The sequence below is a fragment of the Phycodurus eques genome, chromosome 1 (genome assembly GCF_024500275.1).
Source record: "Phycodurus eques isolate BA_2022a chromosome 1, UOR_Pequ_1.1, whole genome shotgun sequence".
Lineage (NCBI taxonomy): Eukaryota > Metazoa > Chordata > Actinopteri > Syngnathiformes > Syngnathidae > Phycodurus > Phycodurus eques.
In genome coordinates, this window is record NC_084525.1 from 33218617 (window position 1) to 33244635 (window position 26019).

The 26019-nt window shown below is 43.2% G+C and overlaps 2 protein-coding genes across 2 annotated transcripts; one reads left to right on the forward strand and one right to left on the reverse strand.

Moving 5' to 3' along the window:
• The first annotated feature begins 755 nt into the window (after positions 1-755).
• Positions 756-4624, forward strand: tnnc1a (troponin C type 1a (slow)). The gene is made up of 6 exons (XM_061702918.1): positions 756-1149; positions 2201-2231; positions 2352-2498; positions 3278-3392; positions 3721-3857; positions 4101-4624. The coding sequence occupies exons 1-6, from the start codon at positions 1126-1128 to the stop codon at positions 4130-4132; spliced, it is 486 nt and encodes a 161-aa protein (XP_061558902.1). The 5' UTR covers positions 756-1125; the 3' UTR covers positions 4133-4624.
• An 8781-nt stretch (positions 4625-13405) lies between these two features.
• On the reverse strand, positions 13406-17993 carry LOC133409272 (dual specificity protein phosphatase 7-like). The gene is made up of 3 exons (XM_061689072.1): positions 17369-17993; positions 16325-16753; positions 13406-14878 (listed from the first exon to the last, which is right to left on the reverse strand). Exons 1-3 carry the CDS (start codon positions 17736-17738, stop codon positions 14568-14570), a joined length of 1110 nt encoding a protein of 369 aa, XP_061545056.1. The 5' UTR covers positions 17739-17993; the 3' UTR covers positions 13406-14567.
• Between the last annotated feature and the right edge of the window lie 8026 nt (positions 17994-26019).

Below are 26019 nucleotides of genomic sequence, written 5' to 3' on the forward strand. Positions count from 1 at the left end.
AAGACAACAAAAGACAAAGCACTAGCTGTAAACAAGATGAGGAAAGTAAAGCATTATGTAACTAATACAATGACACATTGGTTTCGTGTGTAGTATGGGTCAGTAGTGCTACACCCTGTGAGGGAAGGACAGGACAATATAGGACAGGACTGGACAGGACAGGGACAGGAGGGGAAGCATGCTGGAAAAAGGTGTCGTGGACCCGGCTGTACAACTGCAGTGTGCTGTAATTTTTTTTCTCATCTTTAGGACCAGAGTATACTGCAAGTGAGGGGATACCCTAGAAATTCGCATAGTTATAAATTATTTGTTGCAATGAGTGAGTGGCCTCACACCCAGCAAATAAGTCCCGGGATTTGTGTTTGCGGACACATGCAAGTGAATTGACATCATTTGACATGCAAAATAACCCTCAGAAGTGTCGTGTAATTGCTGTGCCCTGCGATTGGCTGGCGTCCAATTCACGGCGCACACTGCCTTTCGTCTGAAGACTTGAATTATGTAGCATTGTCATTCTTATTCCTGTTCTGAATGAAATTGTCACTTTTTCCAGGCAATTTGGTCTTGTTATTGATCACACACGTGACTTTTGCTGTGGACCACGTGGCACACATTCCTCCATGGATGTGTTGTAACACCCTCCACACGTGCCTCTTACAGTGCTGCCCCTTTTTCTATTCTCTCTCCCCATAGCTCTGTGGTTTGCTTTGCCTCGCCTACCGGCCTGCTCCCTGTCACCTCGACCACCACCACTCTCCAGAGCTTTGTCTGTCTCTTGTCCAGTTCTAGAGGAATGTTGAGTGTCTCTTTAGCCCCCTCCCAAAAGATTAAGCCACCCCCCCCTCCCTTCATTCCATTCCCAAGTATGCCCCCTAAGAGTTGCTGCATTTTTATCTGAGCCCAGTGATTGTGACGGATTGGCCGCATGACACACAGACACAGACACACATTTGTGGACGCACACCGAGGGGAGGCTGCTGTGGCTGGGGAGGGACCAGACAACGCCGTGCTCCGGGTATAAAACCATGTCATGATGAGGCCAGCGTCCTGCCCTGCGCCGGACAGTACCTAGTTCTTCTGCAGCTGCAGGATATCGTCAGGACAGGCAGCAGACCAGCCTCCAACATGAACGACATCTACAAGGCAGCGGTACGTCGTCATACAATCGTACACACATTCGTTTGGATGATCGCAAAAAATGAAGTTTCGGATAATCTTTTGCATCATGGTGCAAAGAGATCCAATAGATGTCTGTTTTTTTCCACTATGGAATCTTGTATGTCCATATATTATGTTTTTTGCTTCCATTGTTGTTGCTGTTTGACTTGAGTGGTCTCCATCAGCAAGCTGGTGTCAAAAGAGCCTTGATACGACCTCTCGATGTTGGCCCACTTCGGCCCTGTCAGCCCTGATTGGAACCCCTCAGGAGGTCTCTGCCAGCTTCATTCATGACTCCATATGGAACAGCCCAACTTCGCATGTGCTAATTTGGGCTGGTTGCTTGTGGTCCTCTGGTGCCAGAGAGGGGCATGAGGTTTCGATAACCCAATCCCGCCCACCCCCACCCCCACCCCCACCCCCACCCCCATCACCACAGGGCTGAATTCCAGCATTATCTGTGAGCCTTCGAGCTGTGAGGTTGTCTGTCCGCCTCTGCATGGACCAACAGCCGGCTGCCGTGTCCTCTTACATCCCAGAGGAGCAGTGCAGCTGAGATAGGAAACCCACACAGGAATGTTTATTACAAATGTTGGTGTGGATAGATGTTGTTACATATAACATCCCTTGGCGGAGGTGCATTTAATTTACTACGGACAGACCAACAGACAGTAACTCTTACATAAGCAGCTGTCTCCTTCTCTCATTCGTGGTAGCTTTTCCAGGATTATGGTTCTATTGTTGCGCCAGAGCCACAAGCTAAGCGAATTTAAAACACTGTGTATTGTGTCCTTTATGTACAGTTCCTGATCCTCCTGTCTGTTTATTTTTAACTCCACCTCTTAGTGGCTCCCACTTGATATATCGATTCTGTGTTTAGTCCACGATGGCCTGGTCTGTCCAGCTAAAAATATCACCTTTATTTGGCAAAAAAGTGATTAAACAATTGAATTTACATGGGATGAGGCTTGAGTTGGTCTGTTGTATAATGGCACACAAGCCCAACAACGACAATATTCACTATTTTGCACTTGTACTGCAGGTTGAGCAGCTGACAGACGAACAGAAAAATGGTAAGCGATTTGTCCATCCACCATAGATTTAATTTCATACAAACTCAAACAAAAAAACATTTAATAATTAATGGTTATCCCTATACGTTTATGCTCATTTGTGTCTGGGTGTTCTGACAGAGTTCAAGGCCGCCTTTGACATTTTCGTCCAAGATGCAGAAGATGGCTGCATTAGCACCAAGGAGCTGGGGAAGGTGATGAGGATGCTGGGCCAGAACCCCACGCCAGAGGAGTTGCAGGAGATGATTGATGAGGTGGATGAAGATGGTAAATCAAACAGTGGCTGCTTTTATATGAAAAGAAATTAGTGGGGGCCTACTTCTTAGGGAGACTATTCATATTGTACCAGAGAAACTACAGTACTCTCTGTTATTATCTGATGGACTTTTTACAATTTCAACAACCACTATAATTCGCATGTATTCACATGCAAATAGTCTATGTGAATTATTATCAAAATCCCACTGATATGAAATTGTAGCAAGCTGGAACTATTGATCAAGAGTGGCTTTGCAAAGCATCTTCTAGGCAAAATCTTTGGGGCACAATCCTTTGTTCCCCAAAGCTCAATAATAATAATAATTAAAAAAAGTTGCCAGACAGACAATCATAAAAGAAATGATTGCAAAAACAGCACTGTAAGAATAATAAGACAACTTCATGCCTACTACCCGCACATGTATTCATACACATTCATCCAGCCATTCATTTTCTCTGTGTGAGCTGGAGCCTATCTTAGCTGACTGAGTGAAAGGCGGGGAATACCCTGGGCAGGTCTTCAGTCAATTGCAGAGCATTCAAACACACATATCAATATCACAACTTTGTGATATCTACTCTGTATTAAATGTATCATAGTATATTTTATTATATTTCTCACCACAGTAGGCCACACTTGCCGCTAATGCAAAAATCACAGAGGAAGTCACAGCACTAATGTATAATTCTAACTCAGCAGCAGCATGGTCACTGATCCTGACAATGAGAGGCGATGAAGTAGAAGATGAACACGAAGCAGATATTAAGTGAAGTGTGTCTCTGTGCAGGAAGTGGCACGGTGGACTTTGACGAGTTCCTGGTCATGATGGTGAGGTGCATGAAGGACGACAGCAAAGGGAAGTCCGAGGAGGAACTGGCAGAGTTGTTTCGCATGTTTGACAAGTGAGTTGCATTTTCACTATTTCTGATGTTGATTGCAACTTCGCCTGTATTAAAAGAGAATGTAATGAACACCAGCAGACTGGTAATCGAGTTGCTATGCTGCGTGCACTGACAAAAGTACTGCAAAGCCCAGCCGTTACTCCATAATCCTTTTTGGCAGCCGACAATATTCAAGCAGCCTCACCGTGTGAGTGTTTTTCTCTCCCCTCGTGAAGCGTCACAAACAATTAGACGCAAGAAGAGATCAATAAGGGGGTCACACAGACACACTAGCTCAGTATCACTCCAGACACCCATTGGTGTGTTTTTCTTCTGGGTGATTACGCAGAAACGCAGATGGTTACATCGACTTGGACGAGTTGAAAATGATGCTGGAATCAACGGGAGAAGCAATTACTGAGGATGACATAGAGGAACTGATGAAAGATGGGGACAAGAACAACGATGGCAAAATTGACTATGACGGTGAGGAGTTTGAAGTCACTAATCGAGCTTTCTTCTGTCTCTCGCGTGAAGATCACATGATCGTGACAGAATTCCATTGTGTTTTGCTTATTAAGTGACTCTTCGGACTAAACTACTGTATAGTTTGATCATCTTTACAGGTTTTGTTTCATTTCCCCACTGTTGAATGACCAAGGCGTTAGTTTATCCTTATTTGAATTGTTTTGGTAGCTGTTTGCTCATGCGGCCTTGTTCATTTTGCAGAGTTCTTGGAGTTCATGAAAGGAGTGGAGTAATTCGTCATACGACAACATTATTTTTCTATTCCTCCGCCGCATCTGGAAAACTGGAAGCTGACTTGTGATGGAGCTACGGAACGACTTTGCAAGATTTACTGCTTCTGATTGTTTCTGTTGTAGTTTTCCTAAGACCACCACTTGCATCGTTGTAAATATAATGTGTAACTATTTCTTGTGCCCATGTATACTGAATTTGTGTAAATTACGTACAGTATTCCATTTGCAATCTTTTTTTTTTTAATGTTTGAAGTTTGGTTTACAGGTATTTTCACTGAGCGATTGACGTCGTACACTTGTGTACACAAAGCAGAATGCTTCTCTGAGTCAACACAATGAAGGTTCATCATATGTTGTGATGCACATTGCAAACATTTTTGTATGTTTGAGACACACTCAGGACTTTCTTTTTCCCTTTCATAGCCTCGGAAAGCATGCATTTTACTCCGTGTTGGAATGTGCGGTAAAAAAAATAAAAATAAAAATAAACAAGTGGCATTCGTCAGAGCAGTTATTCATTTTGATTCATAACCTTTTATTTCCTCATAATGATCACTCAAATCATTCCTGGAAAGCCATTTTTTCTGTGTCACTCTAGCTGCTTTGCCCATTTGTTTGTTGTTGTTTTTTCACCAACATGTGCTTTACAGCCTTATGACTAATTTTAAAAGTATCTCAGATCCATAGCCACTCGTTTCCTCTGTTGGTGCTTGTCTGCGGCATGCAAGCGATTCACATGGTTGCTGTGTGCCTCTCTAGTTGTGCAGTCTATTGAGACAGGAGCTATTTATGTCTAATCATGTTAGTGCCCATGTTAGGGGATCTGGAGTGTTGACAATCCCATGCCTTTGTCCTTATAAAGAACTCGAAAAGGGTTGCAGACCACAGCGTAGAGAACTCGGTGACAACTGCCAACCAGTAGAGTACTGACAACCAACCTCTTGGAACATCTCAGGTCAAATATCTTTTCAACTGATTGAATCTGAAGGAGATCGATATTTGAAATTGATATTGATTTTAAAACTGTAAAATGAAGGTTCACTGGGACCTGTGACTTAGGAGCTCATCGACTATTTGGCTATAAGGAAAGTTGAAATTTGGTGTTTTAAAACCTGCTTTGGACGGGTGACTACAGCCAGGCCAGGGTGTAGTCTGCCTTTCGCCAGAAGACAGCTGAGATAGGCTCCAACTCCCCGCAACTATCAACAGGATAACTATCAACAGGATAAGCACCATGGATTGTGTTTGAAAACTATTACATAAACTGACGTCATCGTAACCATCCCATATTTTGTTTAGCTCCAAACGTATAGTGACGTGTTACACTACTGCCACTTACTACTAAAATAATAAACTTATGGGTACATGAATACGGCGGCACGGTGGGCGACTGGTTAGAGGGTCAGCCTCACAGTTCTGTGGACCCGGGTTCAATCCCCGACCCCGCCTGTGTGGAGTTTGCATGTTCTCCCCGTGCCTGCGTGGGTTTTCTCCGGGCACTCCGGTTTCCTCCCACATCCCAAAAACATGCATTCATTGGTGACTCTAAATTTCCCGTAAGTGTGATTGTGAGTGCGAATGGTTGTTTGTTTGTATGTGGGGGTTTACCCCGCCTCCTGCCCGATGACAGCTGGGATAGGCTCCAGCACGCCCGCGACCCTGGTGAGGAGAAGCGGCTCAGAAAATGGATGGTGGATGGATGGATGGTATATGAATACGTCCCAAGTCAAAACAGAGCATTACATTACTGACTTTGTGAAGAGTTCTTTCCTTGTATTTGGCTCTCGTTAGGTTGTGCACCATGAGCGCTTGTGTTTTCCTATTGGGTTTCAGATTCACCAAAAGCAATCTCCAAATCTTTTCTTTCCATTCTTCGATTTTCTATGGAAGTTAGAATCTCCATCCTGCTAGTGACCATGCCCAGAACAAAGCAGTACGAAAAATTCATGGATAGCCACATGGATAATCTGAATGTTATAAATGGCCTATAACACGCTGTAGATGAGTCACGCCATCGCTGCAGTTACAAGGCGCTCACCACTAGATGTCAGCAGTTAGCTGATGTCCACAAAAGTTTACGTGTTAAATTGGGCTCACAGATAGGCTGCAGCACAAGGAAACAAATTTGTGCTGCTCTCAAATACCAAAGTAATAAATATTGGGGATAGATTGATCATCTAATCCTTCACTGTGTGTAATCTTGCCTGGTGGGAGGTGACAGCCTTCACATTCTAGATAAATAAGTACTTTTAGTTGATTCATTTATTTTTCAGGCACAATGTACAGAAAATATTTAAATTTGATTGTAGAGATGCAGTTGTGGCTCATTTCCATCCGCAGTCACTCTGGTAGATAAGAAAGAAAATTAAGAAAATTAGGGGGAAATGTTTAATTAAAGGAGATTAGGAGCGACAAACTGTATGGCCACATAAATGACACTGTTCACAACTGTTCAGTAACAAAGTAACAGATTTGTCCAAATAGATCCACATGGATAGCATCACTCACTCATATTTAGTGCATTAATAAAATATGAGTTTGGCAATGCTGCCAGGCTTGGTTTCTTTATTGTTTGTTTCTTTGGGGAAAGTTCCAAAATGTGTGGTGGTCTTCAATTCAGTGCAGTGCTACTTATTCATAGCGTGACTGAGTAGAAGGGGATCAGATGAGTGTATTTTGTGATGTCAGTGTTCTGACTGGTGACAGCATTTGCCCGCCTCTGTCCATCTTCCCTGCTTGCCTGAGAGTCACGTCAACGCCATTCAGTCCCGCTGGCCCTTCCGTGTCCTGTGGAGCACAGCTGCCCTGCGGACGTCCTGGTGAAAAAAAACAACACCACATCGATTGGCTCCACTTCCTCTTGTCACAAAGTGCATTTGTAAAGTTGCTAAATTGGTGTGCGCGGTGTAGAAGAGGTCGAGTGGTGCTCTCCCCGCCGTCAATGGGAGGCCGGGCAGCAGCAGAGGAGTGTGTGAATGAATCTGGGGTGTGGCGCCACAAGCTGCAGGCTCTTACGCAAGCTCAGCCTGATGACTCATGCTGAATGTTATTATCACGCATTGCAGTTTTAGGAGGCACCTTCGCAACTGCGGATTCCAGTGACACAAAAGGTAGCATGAGACCAAAGTGGCATTGGAGGAGTGACGCCAGTGGGATAGAAGGGGTTTGCATAGATAACTGCAATATACAGTACAGAATCACCATAATGTAACTGATTTCATTCAGCTGTATTCAACCAGTGGGTGTGATTAGTGGGATTGAGTCTCTCTCTCTCACACACACACACACACACACACACACACACACACAGACACATACCTCTGTAAGAGATTTCGACATAAATAATTAATTCATATTCACACACCCAAGAAATTGGGCTACAACTGTGTAACTGAGCCAACAATGTGATGCTTTAATAACCTCTTCCCAGCGCAGTATGATTTATAGCCCTATAAAAGGGTCACAAAGTCCTCGGTAGAGTGAGGACTACCCAGGATACGGTGTAGACGAGGGTGTTAACTACTCATGCCATCTCTGAGCCACCCACGCAGAATGACCTCAGTTGACAGTTCCTGTCTTTCTGGCTTATCGTAATCACATCATGTTGGAAGATGGCCCGTATTAAAAATAAATCAATAATAATAATATTCTCTTTTATTAGCTCCTGTAATAAAAAATTCTGTTGCTGTGCTGTTTATCAGTTCAGACAGTTACTATGCAATAAATACTGAAAGTTGGATAAGTGCCTGCTTTTGTTGAGGAATTGTTAGGTTGTTTTAGTTGCCATAAATACGGCGCAAGGAAGTGGAAGATGACACAAAGAGACAGTGCAGGGCCTGAGAATCCAAATTGAACAGACAGAATATTGTATCGTGACGCTCCATCCCACTTCTGGTGCTGAGAACACTGAAGTACTGTTTCTGCACTGCCTGGACATAATGGCCCACACAACAGCGAGCCCAAAAGACAGAATTTGCAAATTCCACAATAACTATTCATTGATTCAAATGAATGACGATGATTGTTTAGCTTTATTGTACCACTGCAGGGTTTATCTATTTTTACAACTTTCCAAAGGGGGATCGTGTGTTAGATGCTCCAAGAAATATACTATTCAGATCATTTATGCACCTAGGTTCAAAGTGTTACCTAAAATACAGAAAGAAATACAGTTTCCTGCAGCCTCATACTGACATACTGCACTACAGCATGTTATTGCTTCCATTCACATTAACCATTGAGGTTTACGATTTTCAACCGAGCTCCATATTATTCTCTATGACAGAGTAAGAGCCTGAATGATTTTGTATGATAGTTGACATAAACACAAATGGAGTTGAAACGTTGAATCAGAACAGGATATCAAACCCTCTATGTTCAAGGTAGCTGAGGTCTTGCTTGGGGGAAAAAAAATGGTGAGAGCGGCAGATGTCTTCTCTGAACCTCGAAGAATGACGAGCCAATAGCAAAACCAAACCAGTATTGATATTAAATTCAACCTGACCAGAGGTGCTTGAAGTAGGTAAAACATCAAATGTGTAAATGTTTTTGTAAGTATCATCATTTTCAACCAATCAGCTTTCACCATTTAGGGTTTCATTCAGTTTTTTTTATTTGTGTTTTGTATGTCAGTGCAATATTGGTTTTAAAGACTAACCAACATGCTGTTAGGCTAAGGAAACTTGGTATCAAAGTCAGATTTGTTGGTAAAAAAACCTTAGACAATTTGGGGGGAAATACTTGATGCTATTGTCAAAAGCAAGAACCCTATTTATTTGGAATAATATCTAACAGAAAATAGTCTTAGTAATAGGTCACTGAGGTCAAATTTGTAAAAGGTCAACAATTTCCCTCAATACCACTAGTGTGTCCTCACACATTCCATGTATCTTAGTTTTCTGGTTAATAATTAAATATTTCTACATCAGAATTGTCTCTTTTAATTCATAAAACATAATTATTTTGCGAGCAGCCAAATTGAACATCCTGAATCCCACGGACAGCATGCGACCTTGTGTGAAGGTATCAAGAAAGCAGACGGCATGGTAGTTCCCAGCGCTTCCTCCAGCACTGTTCCCAAGATAAGAACACATGACAGACAGATGACCTTTGTGTTGTGTAGCGTCTAGTGAGACATGTTAGACAACACCAGTGTGCTCTTTCATTCACTTGGCCACAGACTCAAGTGCAAACACACACATTTGTTCCTGTACACTTGTGAGCTCCATCTACTGTAAAGCGGCGGATGGTGGAATTGGCCCTGAACTGAGACTTCTGGTAGTAACAGATGGGCGGATCACTCCACCACTAGGATTCCATGTGGCTCTGCTTCACACATGACCCATATTCCCTTGGACAAAAGTGACCCTTTGCTTGCACTACCTTCAGAGGACATTTCACTAGGGTTAGTTGTTGTTTTGATACAGATACAGTATATACTGTATATCAAGTAAAGATGCATTGCGGCTCCAGAATATTGCACAACAGGATGGATGTCTACAAATGGGATCACGTACATTAATCTTATAGTATGGTGGCAAAATCATACACAGTTGAGCCTTGTACAGCCTCTCAATGTGTCCTCTCAGTGTCAAGAGAATCTGACTCTGGATCTGTTTAATCCATCACACATATTAGCAAGAATGAAGCACTGAAAACGACTTTAATGTCAAATAAAAGGATATTAAGCCTCTACATTCCAATACAAGTATAGATGACTCAATGACACCATAGCTATTCCTGTCATTGACCATAACCATTAAAAGTATTCAACGAACTCCATTTCAGGCATGTCAGCTGCCATCGCAACTTGAAGCAAACATGGAAGGGATCCCGGTCATCCAAATGTGCCACGAAGCTGACCCTATAAAGTGGCCTCTTGCAAAATATCATGACAAAGATACAGGATGTCATCCCTTCCCAGTGCTCACCAAGTAGTGAGATTAGGATTATTCTACCCTGTCATAAACATCTGCTGTACAAGCACAGGAACCCACAGAGAAATGCTGTTATTCAAACTGTTAATACTCGTTCCCTAAGACCACAGAATTACTTGTCTTTGTCTAAAAATGACTTTGTCTATTCATGAAGTTGAATAAACAGATTTCTATTCAAAGTATTGTGCAATCCAGGAAGAAGCAGCTGTGAACGCACCATGCAGTATGCTAAATATGTTCCTATAACCACAACAGATGTAAACCAGCTCTGACTAGCTTCTATAGAACATAAGCACATCGCCAATAGACCTTCATACCCATCTAAATCCCATTGGTCTCATGCACATCTGCTTCCAAAACAATGAGTGCTGAGCGAATAGATTTGGCACTGGAAAATGCTTGTTGATTACAGGTTTGGTCATCTCTTGTATCTTCATACTGCAACCCAACCAGTACTATTTTGTTATATATAAAGTAATTGACAAGCCAGCAGCTCAATTAATAATACTGGTTCAAATAAATCAAAACCGCATCCATAGTGTAAGGCAGGGGTGTCAATGTCGTTTTTGTCGCAGGCCACATCGTATTTATGGTTTCCTTAGGAGGGCTGCTATGACTGTGAACCCATAAAAATGTATGCTAGCCCCATATTATTACATCCATCCATTCATCCATTTTCTGTACCACTTATCCATACTAGGGTCGCGGGCTGCTGGAGCCCATCCCAGCTATCTTTGGGCGAGAGGCGGGGTATACCCTGAACTGGTCGCTAGCCAATCACAGGGCACATAGAAACAAACAACCGTTCGCGCACACATTCACACCTAAGGGCAATTTAGAGTCGTCAATGAACCTACCGTGCATGTTTTTGGGAAGTGGGAGGGAACCGGAGTGCCCGAAGAACATGTAAACTCCACACAGGCGAGGCCGGGATTTGAACCCTGGTCCTCAGAACTGTGAGGCAGATGTTCTAACCAATTGGACACAGCGCCACCAATTAGTATTATTATTAGTATTCATTCATTCAATCATCTTTCGTTCCGCTTATCCTCACGAGGGTCGTGGGCGTGCTGGAGCCAATCATGACTCCAATCAACCTACCATGCTTGTTTTGAGGAAGTGGGAGGAAACCAGAGTGCCCGGAGAAAACCCACTCAGGCGTGGGGAGAACATGCAAACTCCACACACACACACGGGATTTGAACCCCAGTCCTCAGAACTGTGAGGCAGATGCGCTAACCAGTTGTCCGTTGTGCCACCCATATTATTACATATACACAACAAATTGATGTATTACGAGTTTGGAAATTTGCAATTTTGGTAATTTAGTATAAAGCATTCAGTCAACACACATGATTTGCTTTCGTGGGCCACATAAAATGATGTAGCTGATCGGATCTGGCCCCCGACCTTGAGTTTGATACCTGAGCTCTAAAAGCTTCTGAGTTCAGTGTAAGGGACTGCAAGCAGGGCTTGACATTTATACAGCAATAATTGTCTTTTAAAGAAGCGTGAATAAATATGTCTGCGTTATATCTTATGGGAGATCAAATTGAGGAGGGTTTCTGCTTTGTCATGGGAGAAAAATCTAAATCAAAGACAAAATGAAAGCAGGGCAGTCCTACTGTATGGTGGGGTGCAGCTTTCCGTGGCCTGTGCCTTGCTGCCACAGTCTTTTCAGGCCCAATCGCAGTTCTGGCCTGCAGGTATGTGACTTGGCAGGTTCAGTCTTGCAGAAAAAGCCCATTACTCAACAGCGTTCATTATCCGAACTTTGATGTGTTCCCTGTGATGTATGCCCCTTCATGTGCCGTACAGTTAAAAGTGGTGTTAATAATATTCTCATTCATATCAGTCCTGAAGATGGAACTAATACAGCATTACCACAGCATTTAAGTCATTAAGTCCGACTGAGGGACAATTGTTGGAGAATTAACTGTTTCATAGATCATAGTGCATTCCTCCTTCCTTGACCCTGAAGTGGTCGCCAGCCAATCGCAAGGTATATATAAACAAACAACCATTTGCACTTACATTCACACCTACGCAATTTAGTGTCTTCAATTAACCTACCACGCATGTTTTTGGGATGTGGGAGGAAAACGGAGTACCCAGAGAAAACCCACGCAGGCACGGGGAGGACATGCAAACTCCACACAGCCAAGGCCGGATTTGAACCCTGGTCCTCAGAACTGCGAGGCAGATGTAGTAACCAGTCGTCCACTGTGCCCAAGAGAAACATACTAGAGTAAATGAATTACCTTCCATGAGAAATGTATGCAGAAGTGACAGTATGTGTGTAAGGAAGGAGGAATGCGCTATGATCTTTGAAACAGTTAATTGTCCAACAATTGTCCCTCAGTCGCATTTAATGACTTAAATTCTGTGTGCTAATGCTGTATTAGTTCCAGCTTCGGGACTGATATGCATGAGAATATTATCAACACCACTTACCCGGGTAAGAACTCGGGTTCTCAGAACTGTGAGGCAGATGTGCTAACCAGTCGCCCCACCGTTCCACAGCCGATAAACATCCATGCATCCATTTTCTGAGCCGCCTCGCGGGTATGCTGGAGCCTATCCTAGCTATCGTCGGCCAGGAGGCGGGGTACACCCTGAACTGGTTGCCAGCCAATCGCAGGGCACATACAAACAAACAAACAACCATTCGCACTCATATTCACACCTACAGGCGATTTAGAGTTGTCAGTTAACCTACCATGCATGTTTTTGGGATGTGGGAGGAAACCGGAATGCCCGGAGGAAACCCCCGCAGGCACGGGTAGAACATGCAAACTCCACACAGGCAGGGCCGGGGATTGAACCCTGGTCCTCAGAACTGTGAGGCAGACGCTCTAACCAGTCTCCCTCCGTGCCGCAGCCGATAAACAATTAAGTCTAAATCTAACTGTATTGCTTTTACATGAATTAATTGTTGACTCGACCGGATGGCAAAATGGACAATGTATTGAGGAAAGTCTCATTTCCCGAAGTACATTTTCTGTCTATCGAATTCATCGTTTCTGAAGGAGCCAAGGCTCAGAGTGCTATTGTGCAAATTGTACCAGAATGCTGAGTGAAAAGGGTTCAGAAAACTAATGTATACTTTTTACACTTGCAGAATTACATCAATATACCTTTAACTCAACATATGGCCAGACTATGAATAATTTGTATCTTAACTGTAGGTATTTGTTGTCTGATATGTGAGACCACCTTCCCAAATATAAGAAACCTTTGATATATGCAAGAATAATATTTGCTTTGCAATGCCTAAAAAAAATAAATACAAAAATAAATAAAATAAAATAAAACAACACACAGACACAACAGCGTATACAAGTAAAAATATAAAATATATTTGTTATATAAACTTGTACAGAATACTTTGGACATTTTAGTTAAACATACTATTCAGTATATAAAGATCAGAATCAGGTAACTGTTTGATCCTTCATTATTTTTGAGAAAAGGTCCCCCATTGCAATTTATGTACACCTTTACAAATATAGCAACCAAAACAGCCCTTAGATGCACTTAGAGAGACCATGACATGATAGAGATGCCTACAAAAATCCCTGAAAATTGTCTCCCAGTGAGGTAAGAAGACATAAGTCCAACTTTCACTCATTTTCATGTGTCAGTCTCACTCGTTAGCTCGGAGGCCCGACAGGCAAGTAGAGAGCGAGTTATGCGCCCATCACGTTTCCCTTCAACATTGTCGTGGTGCCAAAGAGGGAGACGCTCCAGACTAATAATGTCAGGAGTACAAAACAAGGCCTATAGCCGTTCATTATGAGCAATCATGTTACACATCACGCTAAAAGACCCTAAACCTTGGTCCAGTTACCCAAGGTCAATTTGATGATTTCAAAGTTTGAATATATAACAAAAAAACCAACAAGGTCTGTGGTATATGATGTAACACAATCATGCAAATACCTCATCTGTGAGCGACAGAATGAATAGCAGTGTTGTTATATGCTTAAAATGTAATTGTGTAGTATGCAGCATCTCACATTTACCTTCCTGTTGTTAAAAAAAAACATTACATTAGTGGAAGACTCTTGACTTAAAACGTGACCCATTGGCTTCTATGGTGGTTTGTTTCAATTACACAACAGCCAAACGGTCATCAGAATTAAGAAGTTGGACAGAAAGTCAAGGCCGGATGACTGTAGTAGCTTATTTTCCATCAGTTGCAAAACATTCTTAATGACAAAGACTCTATTAAGACCACTGAAGCAAAATCATTACTATAATAATGCAATGACAGCTATTAAAAATAAACAAAAACAAAACAGTCAAAGAGCAGTTTCCTTAAAAAACATTTCAACATGACCAAGTATTAATGTCACATACTGATTAACACATTTCTCCTTGAGTTACATAATAAGGCATCAGACACTGACTCAAATATGGCTTTTCCTCTGCCAAAGTTGCAGAGAAGTCAGGACGCTGACAAGTTAAAATTACCACCACCAACGTTCAAAAGATCCTCATGTAGAGTCCAGTGTGTCCAGCTGAAAGACGTTGTGATTGGTCGGTGTGGTGAAGAAGAGCTGCTGTTCGTTGGTGGAGCGGTTGTCACAGGGACTGTGCAGTCCCAGCGTCCGCTCAAAGTCCAAGAGCTGACCCATGAAGTTAAAGTTTGGGGAAATGTTGGACTTTTTTCTCTTGACAAAGTCATAGGCGTCGTTGAGCGACAGGTTGAGTCTCTGCATCAAGTAAGCCACAGTGACAGTGACAGAGCGGCTGATGCCTGCCAGACAGTGGACCAGGATGCCGCACTGCTTGGACCGAGCCTCATCTGGTAGAGGAAAAGAAAGCCACGGTCAGCAACTTTAGCACAATCGTCAGACTTTTTAGCAATATGACTCAATTAGACAAAAACAATACGCTTGTCGGCTAAATGATGCCATTGTAAGCCTCTACGGAGGACAGAAAAAGCTTAAGACTTATTCTGGAAATCCATTTGCGATGAAAAAAAAAACATCCACCAAATATCCGGTTGGTTCCAGACCAACTTGTGACCCTGTAATCAGATGCAGCACCGAGAGTGGAAGTGCCACTTCCTTCCTGGTTCTACGCCTGAACCGCGCCTGAAACCGACAAACAAGCTGTGGCTTTCGAGAGCAGTCGAGGTTAGAGAGCGTCAGTCAAATTGGAAACGGCAAAACACAAGACGATGTGCTCCTTCTCGGTACCAAAGCATTGTTGTTTGAAATGTTTAACAGCAGTTGGCAGCCTTCACATGTGGTCACAGCATAAAATGCCACTTACTGAGGAATACAATACACCACTTTTCATCCTACAACCAATTATTATCAAACACAAGTGCAGCAAGTTGTTCAACATGCTGGAAAAAATGCCCACACTAAAAAAATTTTAAAAAATAAAAATAAAAAAAAAACTGGCAGATGACAACACGTCCCCATCATTAGGCTTTGGACTACACACTTTGACCATGAGCAAAATTAACAATCAGTTCATTGATGCATTGTAATCTGTATTTTAAATATGATCTTCAATGGAATGGGGTAATCTCGCTCTTGAATGTTCTGAACTCCTGCATTAATTCCCATCTCTAGTTAGTATAAATCATGTTTTATTATGTTTTCAATGCTTTACTGTTTGATTGTTAGCTTCAGACAAATGTCAAAACAAACATTTATATATCCATCTATCATGCATTGCTGTGCTATGTGTACCGTAATGAACAGTCACTGCAAGATGACGATGGCATCTTTCCGTCTGAATTTTAAGAATTGACTGCCGTTATTACACCATGAAATAGCCGTGGACAACAACGATCTATCCCAACGGGTATCCTACAATTTGCTGTACCAAAAACAAAAAACAAATACTACTTTCACATAAAATGAAACTATTAACTGTCATTGGATTGGCCTTGTATGACTTTTTTTCCCCCAATCAAAATGAACGCGAGCCCTCTGGAGAGATCTCAAGTGCAATTACTATAAATCTCTAACATGATGGTCCTGTAGCAGATTCCAAATCCAGTGTCTACCCTGGATTCTATTCAGAAACATTCAAACCAATGAACTATGCCAGGTACAAAATAGGTGATTAGAAGTCATGTTTTCATTGGCTATTTATGATTAAAAACACCGAGATCGATCCACTTGACTTAAATGTAACACTACAAATGCTCAGGTCGTTGTGATAATAATAAAAAAAAAAAAAAAAAAAAAAAAAAAAGACTATTTTTTTTAAAGTACATATGCACACTCACCTATAAATGATATAGCCTCTGGGAAGAACTGGGACAGATTTTGACTCCAGTGGTCCGAAATGGGGATCTGTTTATACCTGAAGCGTCCGTCATGTTCGAACATGTTGGGGAGATTGGGTGTGACGTTCAGGATGTACTTGATGTTGTACTGGCCCAGCACATCGAGATTGGTCGAGTCTTTGGCACAGCCGAGGTAAAGGTAAGGAAGGATCTGGACTGGGAAGGCAGGCTGATTGCTGGGGAGGGGGCTCTCCTCCGACTCCGTGGCACTGCTGGGTTCTCGGTCATATTCCCCGTCCGAACAGTCTGAGCTTATTCGCAAATTTCCAAAACCCAGAAAGGAGAGCGGAGGAGAGGAGCTCGGACAGGAGCTGTCGAGGAGCGTCTCGCAGTGTTCTGGGGACTCGGTGTGGAATTTTACAAAGCCACCTGGAGGAGAGCCAAAACAACACACATGAGAACAAAATCTGCTTCGTGGTTCGTGGTTCATCGAATCAAGAAAATATATCAACTTGGTGAATTTAGAGGTGACGTCGGAGTGAAGTGGCGTAGTACGCAAGTGGATCCGCTTCCCCTCGCAGACCATTCATGAAATGCATTCCTGCTCTCGCGCAGCAAAACACAGCGTGGCCATTTTGGAATTTTAATTGAGAATCTCATGGCACACGCAAAACTTTGGAACCTACAAACAAGCACACATGAAACACTTGGCGTATTTTGAGGGGACTGGTAGAACCACGAACAATATACATCATTTAGAGAAAGAGAAGTCGCCTTTGAAAAAGTTCCAAAGCTTGAAAATCAAACTTTTTGTCGTTGACGTCGGACACAATAAGCAGCAAAGAAATGAGCCGTCGTGTTAATGACTTCTTACTGCCGGCGCACACTTAGTTTGGTTCGAGATTGATGCGCGTTTGCGTGAACACGTTTAACACGAGTGAACGTTGCACGGCAGGGCACGGCACCGTGCATACAGTACAGTACAGCCAGCTAGAGAGAGCGACATGTTCGCCGACGCGGACTAAAACGTATTTGGACACATACCTTCCAGGTAGTACGCTTTACAGCCATCTTCCCACAGTTTTTGAAGAAGCAAAGCCAAAACGGACGACGGTGCTCCGCTGTCCGGCCAGCTGACGGTGCTCTCGTCGTACAGGATCACCGTGTCCGTTCGACATCGCCGCGTGAAATTCTCTTTGTCCTCGTGGTTGGGGATGATGGTCCGAATGGGGATGTTGCCCTTCTTGAACCTGCGGAGCATCAGGCCCGGGATGACGACGCTGATGGCGCCCTCGATGTGAGACGACTCGTACAGTTCGTGTGCGCGGCAGTCAAGCAGGAGCACAGAAGCGGCACCGGACTCCAACTCCACTTGCAGCCATTCCACGCTCTTACTCGGCGTCACACGAGTCATATCGCGCTTGGTGTCGAGCTCGGGTCCCAACGGTGGCTTGCTTTCGACGTGCTCGCTACATTTTAGCCGCAAACAGGAGCCCCGCGGCCGCGGCGACGAGCGTTGGGCTTGCGGAGAGCTTTTCCCCTTTTTTTCCGCTTCGCCCTTCCCATCAAGCGGGGAGAGTGAGCACCGACGGCGAGGCGACTCCGCGTTGACGTACGATATCCACCTTGAAATGTGTTTATGTTGTTGTTGTTGTTGTTGTTGTTGTTGTTTTCAAGGCAAACCCATTTTTTTGTCAACTACAGCTCCTCCGCATCGTAGCGCACTCGGGCATTGTCATTCCGATGCATGACTGACGAGCAGAGCAACCCCCGGAGGGCGGAGTTTTCTACCGATGACTTAACGTAGCAGGAAGAAGTTTGGTAACAAGCGCTCATTCCTTAATCACCTCAAACTATTTTCTCCTCCTTCACTTCGCCTGTGAACATGTGAAGTGGATGTTGTGTAACAATCCCTGCCATTCCTTTTTTTTTTTTTTTTTTTGGACTTGAGATCCAGTTTCCGTCTTGACACGTGACCTTTTATAACCTTACGCAGGGTACACAGCCATCCATCCATCAGCTACACCTGGCTGTTCTGCCCCCTCTAGCTTCAGCTAATTTGCAGATATAGTCCCCGGTCAGGTTTTGGAAGACAATGAAAGAATGTACTGACTTCGGCACAAAATACAATGAATCCATATAATGAATAATGAATAAATCCATCCATCCATCCATTTTCTGAGCCGCTTCTCCTCACTAGGGTCGCGGGCGTGCTGGAGCCTATGCCAGCTGTCATCGGGCAGGAGGCGGGGTACACCCTGAACTGGTTGCCAGCCAATCGCAGGGCAAATACAAACAAACAACCATTTGCACTCACATTCACACCTACGGGCAATTTAGAGTCTCCAATTAATGCATGTTTTGGGATGTGGGAGGAAACCGGAGTGCCCGGAGAAAACCCACGCAGACTCCACACAGACGGGGCTGGGATTTGAAACCCGCACCTCACAACTGTGAGGCTGACGCTCTAACCAGTCGGCCACCATGCCGCCGTTTTTTGGACATACATGGCAAATAAAGATGATTCTGATTCTGATTCTTGACCAAATGTCTTACCTCGTAACATTACAATTTTGTATGTGATAATCATTTATTGGTAGCTCTGATCACTGCCTTTCTTCTGGTGGATACCTGTAACTTGTAGCTGGTGGCGTATATCGACAAAAAGTATTATTGACAACCCTTTCCATTGGTGCAATGCACGAAAGGATCCTGAGGTGTGACCGTGTTATTTTACTAGCCTGTTTTTATTTAGAAAGCCGGACTTTACCGACTACAGGATGTGCTACCCAGTTTTTGCCAGTGTTGCCGAGCATTGTTGCCTTGAGTCGTTAATAAAACAAATGGCATTGCAAAATACACCTTATTGTCTTTATGCAAAATACAACACATTACTAGAAATTTGAACCACACGCGTTATTTTGTGTCCTCGCTAAATAGCAGTTTAAATGATTACAGTACTTTATAATTTCATTTGTGGGGATGGTATAGGGTGCGGCACGGTGGCCGACTGATTAGAGCGTCTGACTCACAGTTCTGAGGACCGGGGTTCAATCCCCGGCCCCGCCTGTGTGGAGTTTGCATGTTCTCCCCGTGCCCGGGTGGGTTTTCTCCAGGCACTCTGGTTTTCTCCCACATCCCAAAAACATGCGTGGTAGGTTGATTGAAGACTCTAAATTGCCCGTAGGCGTGAATGTGAGTGCGGATGGTGGTTTGTTTATGTGTGCCCTGCGATTGGCTGGCGACCAGTGCAGGGTGTACCCCGCCTCCTGCCCGATGATAGCCGGGATAGGTTCCAGCACGCCCGTGACCCTAGTGAGGAGAAGCGGTTCAGAAAATGGATGGATGGATGGGATGGGATGGTATAGGGAGGTCCAAACTGAGTGTTACAGGGGCACTGGACGCTGTTGCCCTCCTCCGTAACCACCACTGACACTTATACGGTGGTACCTAGACTTACGAGTTTACGGTCTGTGACTAAGTTCACAACTAATTTTACTCGTATATCGAATTGTAACTGATATTAGTCAAATAAAATGTAATTAATTTAGGAGAAAATAATAAGCTGGAAGCGACGCTTGCATTACTTCCGGTTTACCGTAATTTTAAGTTTAATTGTTAAAATCAAACAGATTTTACCTATTCAAAGGGGCACCACTGCACTTTTTATGTGGAGAAAATTTAGGGTAAGTTACAAGAAACCTTTTTATCAGCCTCGTAATCTGAAGTTTGCTACACTTTACGAAATTTTGAGTTCTAGATGACAGAGGCTTACTTAAACTCAGAACACACACAATACACAATACAACCGTGTGGAATTTTATCGTATATTTAATGACATCTACAAGGGACCTAAAGGGAAACACACAAAGGGTCTAACTAAAGAAAGAAAATAACACTAAGAATGGTAAAAATAAGGAAAATAGGAGTACAAAAAGGGAACGAGAACATCATGTGTTGGACTAAAGTTGGAAACATGAGGATTTACTGCATCCAGTGCAGGCGGGAGAGAGAGAGAGAGGACAATGTTGAGATTTTGTCTGAAGCTAGTAATTTCCCCGAAAGTATGAGGCACTCATATTGTACAGTCTGGCGAAAGTTTTGCCGCGTCTATTCATGACCGCAGGCTCAAACTGGTGGGTGGGAGTCTCTCTCTGGAAATGGCTCCGGAAGCAAGGCGACAGATTTGGTTGCAAAAGAAAAAGATGCAGACAAATAAAACAAAACGAAAGAGGCGGAAGACGGAAAATGGTTGTTCGTCACACCTCCTTGGGAGAGTATGGTCGTCTCTTTTCCTGCCTTTTTTGTGGCAATTTCAGAGAGATCACGCTTGGCTGGAAGCGTACCTGGTACCTTAGTAGCAGCTGTTCTGATCGCCAAGCGGTGGCCCACATTGAGGCTGGGAAGCCGAGTCTCCACCCCCAGAGCTCGCGGTTACCAAACCGTGTGCTCGAACAAAAGAGGGGCCGCCCCGTGGCTGGGAAGCTAAGAAGCCAGCCAAAAACACAAGAGCCAGAAAACACATGAGCCCCTGGGTTAAGTACCCCAGGGGCGTGTCGGAGAGGGACGGAGAAGACCACACCCATCATCTTGAATCTTGTCTACAAATTTGATAAAATGGGTTTAAAATCATATATTAATATAAAATAACCTCATCTTGTTACTCTCTTTACTCACAGGTCAAGCACATGGAATGTTTCTACTTTAGTTTTGGTAAATCAACTGCTTATGATTCAAATCACATTTCATGCTGCTGCGAGACAAATCAAAACAAACAATTCTCAAAATCTCACAGCTGTGCAAATAGTTTGTTGCTGTATTTCCATCCCATTGTCGATCGGTCCCTTTTGGCCTCTTATGAGTTCAAATGACTCTTTGATGAGGACTCTTTGATGACTGTGAACCCAGATTTCGAGGGGACCTACTAATTACTTTAGGGTCCAAAGCGTCTTGTTGTGGGAATCTCACAGCAGGGCGGCTTTGAAGGCTGCAGTTTATCAAACCGTGGGGAGCCACTGTGTCACCTCTGTTTGCGGGGAGCATGTCCGTGACAGAATATATTTTCCAATTTGAAATTAATTGAGATGCCATTAATCAGTTTCAGCCCCCCTGAAAATACATTTTCCTTAAAGGTGTGAATGTTAGTGTGAATAGTTGTTTGTCTTTAAGGGCGCTGTGATTGGCTGACGACCAGTCCAGGGTGTACCCAGTGCTGGGCAGTAGTGGCGTTACATGACTAGTTTAACTGCATTTCTCTGTAGCGACATGACACTATGACACTTTTTTAAACATTAAATTGTATTATACTCTTATATAATAATAATAATACTTTCAGTAGGGGTGTAATGATTAATTCATTATATCGATGTATCAATTTACAGGATATTCCTACAATCCAACTGCATTGATCTGTCTGTGGCTCGTTAGCCTTTCGGACTGAAAATATATCGATTTCAATCATTTAAAATTTAATCAATCGATTGTATCGATACTAGCAAATAATGCATTGGGTTTACGCATTGCCGACATTATTTGGATGTGTGTGTGTGTGTGTGTTTTAGCACTTTGATAAAGATGTTAAGCGTTACCCAAGTAAGTTTTTCCTGTTGTGACATCGCAGGGGATCATGGGAGTATAGTGTAGTTTTTTTATGGCGCTATTGAGTAGGCCAGTCTGAGAAGTAAACCACATCTTTCACCTGCACTGTCCAGTACCCAGGTATTTGTTTAACAATCACGCTGGTTGAAAGTATGGCTAATAAGTTACTGAATCAATTTGATGCCACTGAATTGTTTCGGATCATATCGTTCTAGATGAACAAATATTGTCCTTGAATCGACTCGGCAACCATGAATCGTAGTACGAATCATTGTTAAAACGAATAATTAAATCCGTCATTTTCAGTAGTGAAGCTAATTTTGTGACCACATAAGGTGGCAGCGTCCATAGAAGCTATATCTCCTTAGGCAATTCTGAACCCTTAAATGCAGCTCTCCCGTTTGATATCGTGTATGTATACAGTGCCCAGAAATCGTCTGATAAGGAAAATCCTGCAACTGGAGACATTGCAGAGGAGGGGGTACATATGTTTCTTCTTCTTTTCCTTTTGGCTTGTACCCCTGAGGGGTCGCCACAACGTGTCATCCTTTTCCATGTAAGCCTATCTCCTGCATCCTTCTCTCTAACACCAACTTCCCTCACAACATCCATCAACCTTCTCTTTGGTCTCCCTCTAGCTCTCTTGCCTGGAGACTCCATCCTCATCATCCTTCTACCAATATACTCACTCTCTCTCCTCTGGACGTGTCCGAACCATCGAAGTCTGCTCTCTCTAACTTTGCCTCCAAAATATCTAATCTTGGCTGTCCCGTTTCTTCACTTCCTGACCACAATCACCATTGCTCTGGACGGTTGACCTCAAGTATCTCTTCTCTATCTCTTCTCCCTGTAGCCTCACTCTTCCCCCTCCAACCCTCTCATTCATGCACATATATTACATATATTCTGCACATATATTGTGTCTCACTTCGGCTAATCTTCATTCCTCTCCGTTCCAGTGCATGCCTCCATCTTTCTAACTGTTCCTCCACGTCCTCCCTGCTTTCACTGCAGATCACAATGTCATCTGCAAACATCATGGTCCACGGAGATTCTAGTCTAACCTCATCTGTCAGACTATCCATCACCACTGCAAACAGGAAGGGGCTTACGGCTGATCCCTGATGCAGTCCCACCGCCACCTTAAATCATCATGTCAACCAACTCCCAAGATTTTCCTGTCATAGTCCCAACATTCAAAGTCCCCACATTCAATTCTAGGCTCTGTGCTTTCCTCTTCTCTTTCTGCCTAAGAACCCGCTTTCCACCTCTCCTTTGTCTTCGACCCACAGTAGCTGAATTTCCACCGGCGCCCTGCAGGTTAACGGTGTCGGGGGCGGATGTTGTTAATGACAGATCAGGTATGGAATTCTTTAGATGAACGTTCATATTTGTTTGGCAAAGTTTTCAGCGGGATGCCCTTCCTGACGCAACCCTCTGCATTTATCGGGCTTGGGACCGGCCTACAGTTTGCACTGGCTTGTGGCCCCCATAGGGCTGCATTCGGGTACAGATGTATACGTCATGTGAATCCCCATGATTATACCTTAATCCCTGTACAGTATAGTGTTGGGATCTGAGGGACCCGTTTTAATTTCTTATGAAAATAAAATGAACATAAAAGAAGACGGCACGGTGGACTCCCAGTTCTGGGGACCGGGGTTCAAATCCCTGCCCTGCTTGTGTGGAGTTTGCCTGTTCTCCCTGTGCCTGGATGGGTTTTCTCCGGGCACTCCAGTTTCCTCCCACATCCCAAAAACATGCGTGGTAGGTTGACTCTAAATTGCCCATAGGTATGAATGTGAGCGCGAATGATTGTTTGTTTATATGTGCCCTGTGATTGGCTGGTACCAATGGCATAGTTTTAAGAAATAAACAAATAAAATAAACAAATATGAACACCACAAAAGGGTTAACAAATTGATGTCAAGCCTCTACAGTCGCAAAACAGTTCTGGTGTGCAACCTCAAAAGGAACCTCCTGTCAACATCCAATATGTTCTAAACAAATTTAAGAACACACATTGTAAATAACCATAACCATATTTTCTCACAGCAGAAGTGATTGTATTTTATTTTGGATTGTGTATTGAAAATGTTCACTTCCGGTCTTAAGCCATGCACTTTTGTTTTGAGTGCGCACATCCTATCTTGCGCAGTTTGCACAGCAGGTAGCTTTTTATCCTAAGTACGGCACAAAGTACGGTTGGCATTTTATACTAGCAGCCCCTCCGAAGAGGCGAAAGGTGTGTTAAAGACATTTAAGACATTTGATGAATATGAGCATTTCTGTTCATGAATGTTTAGTGCAGAATGTGAAAGACGTTTGGTAATTAGCTGCACGTTTTGTTTGTGTTTCAGCTTTTACAGTGATTAGGCTACATGGATGATTACATGGTTGATATAGTGAATGGCTAAAACTTGCTCAACAATAAATGCAATAAAATCCTCAGTAAAAGTCTCATCCTTGTTCAGAGGGCATGCTACACACATTAAGTTGTTTTTCCGAGGATAACAACAATTGCAAGCTAAGGCAGTCATCACAACTCAGCAAACATCAACAGTTAACATAGCACCATCAAACAATATGTTTTTAGGCAGCAAAGGAATAAAGTTGGGAAGCGCCATCTGGGACAGTGCCCCCATAACACTGTACCTGGACCCCCCTGAGGCCCCCACTCTATACAGATAGTATGCAGTACTGTAGTAACACAGCAGAGTGGATCACGGGAGTGGCCTCCCACTCCCACAGAGGTTGATCCCACTCTCTCCCAATCTCAAGTGAGTGTTTAAAAAAAAAATTAAATCCCGCCTGATCCCACTCCCACAGAGACCGCTTTGCCAAATCGCGAGCATTTAAAAAAAATAAAAAATTCGACCGAATCCCGGGTTTTTAAAAAAAAATCCCAATCCCACAGAGAATGATCCCAATCCTCAACACAGACCACAAACTATTGTTGCGGTACAAGAACACACCAAAAATGGAAACCAACAGGTGAGTAAAACACACAGACAACTATTATAATAGGGACAAAACAAAAAATGTCTAACATTACAACTGACACGTAATTACTGCATGTACGTGCCACTTGGCATGCTGCTCCGTCCACTTCTCCTAGCGCTACAGTACATACTGTAAATATTCAAATTGTAATATCGCAGCAATGCAAAAGGTGGAACTCATGCTTGTCACAATGCAATATTGTAGTGGCACTAAGTTACCATCCACCTGGCAAGAGGCAATTAGAACCGAGAAACAATTACTATGAACTATAAACGTTCTTGTTAAACGTTGTTAGCCAATTTCATGAATGAAGAACCAAGCAAGCCTGGAAAAGTAGCCTATTATAATAAATTTTATTTATATAAAGCCTACTGCGTTGCTGAAATGTTGTGTATTCGTCTCCACTGCTCTTGTTGCCTATAGAAATAGGAATATGTGATTCATAGAGGACAATCGGGCTATTTGGGGTCCCAATTCTTCCCCTTCCCGACAAAGGATGTCAAAACCCAGGCAATCTTATGTTTTATAAGATTGTCCTATAAGATTATCCTTAGGGCTGAGCTGTGTTCAGAATGCATTTGTCCCAACAATCTTAAATAATGAACGTGTTCTCTATTTACTGTAAGACCAAAACTTCGTTTTTATGAGATTACATTTGATCACACGAGATTTCGAGATCGGCGGTTCGATTATCGGAGCACACCACACACATTATGACCAAATCGGTAAAATTCCTGTTTTTTTATCTTTACGTGTGGGGTGTGTCACAGATTTAAAAAAAAAAAACATTTTAAAAAATATTTTACGGTTGGAATAATCCTTACGCGTGTATCTGGCCTTAGTCCCTGCATGTTAAGGCATTAGAAAACAATGGGAGTTTAATCGTGTGTGCATGCGCATTCATGCGCGCACGTGCATGTTTTTAAAACTATGGCCCTCCCACAAAGCCTTTGACCCCAGCCCAGGCCCTCCAGTGAAATTGTCTAGAACCGGCACTGACACCACATGATATGAGAGCAGAAATCACACACTTGTTAATTATTTTTTTTTCCTCGTGTGTGGGGTGTCTCATTTAAAAAAAAAAAAGATCAAAT

Excerpts from the sequence above, each read along its gene's own strand:
- tnnc1a (XM_061702918.1), top strand. The coding sequence starts at position 1,126 with ATGAACGACATCTACAAGGCAGCG. Across the intron at positions 2,232-2,351 it reads GACAGACGAACAGAAAAATG|AGTTCAAGGCCGCCTTTGAC; the intron begins GTAAGCGATTTG and ends GTGTTCTGACAG. Across the intron at positions 2,499-3,277 it reads TGATGAGGTGGATGAAGATG|GAAGTGGCACGGTGGACTTT; the intron begins GTAAATCAAACA and ends GTCTCTGTGCAG.
- LOC133409272 (XM_061689072.1), bottom strand. The coding sequence starts at position 17,738 with ATGACTCGTGTGACGCCGAGTAAGAGCGTGGAATGGCTGCAAGTGGAG. Across the intron at positions 16,754-17,368 it reads TAAAGCGTACTACCTGGAAG|GTGGCTTTGTAAAATTCCAC; the intron begins GTATGTGTCCAA and ends GCTCTCCTCCAG. Across the intron at positions 14,879-16,324 it reads AGAGGCTATATCATTTATAG|ATGAGGCTCGGTCCAAGCAG; the intron begins GTGAGTGTGCAT and ends TTCCTCTACCAG.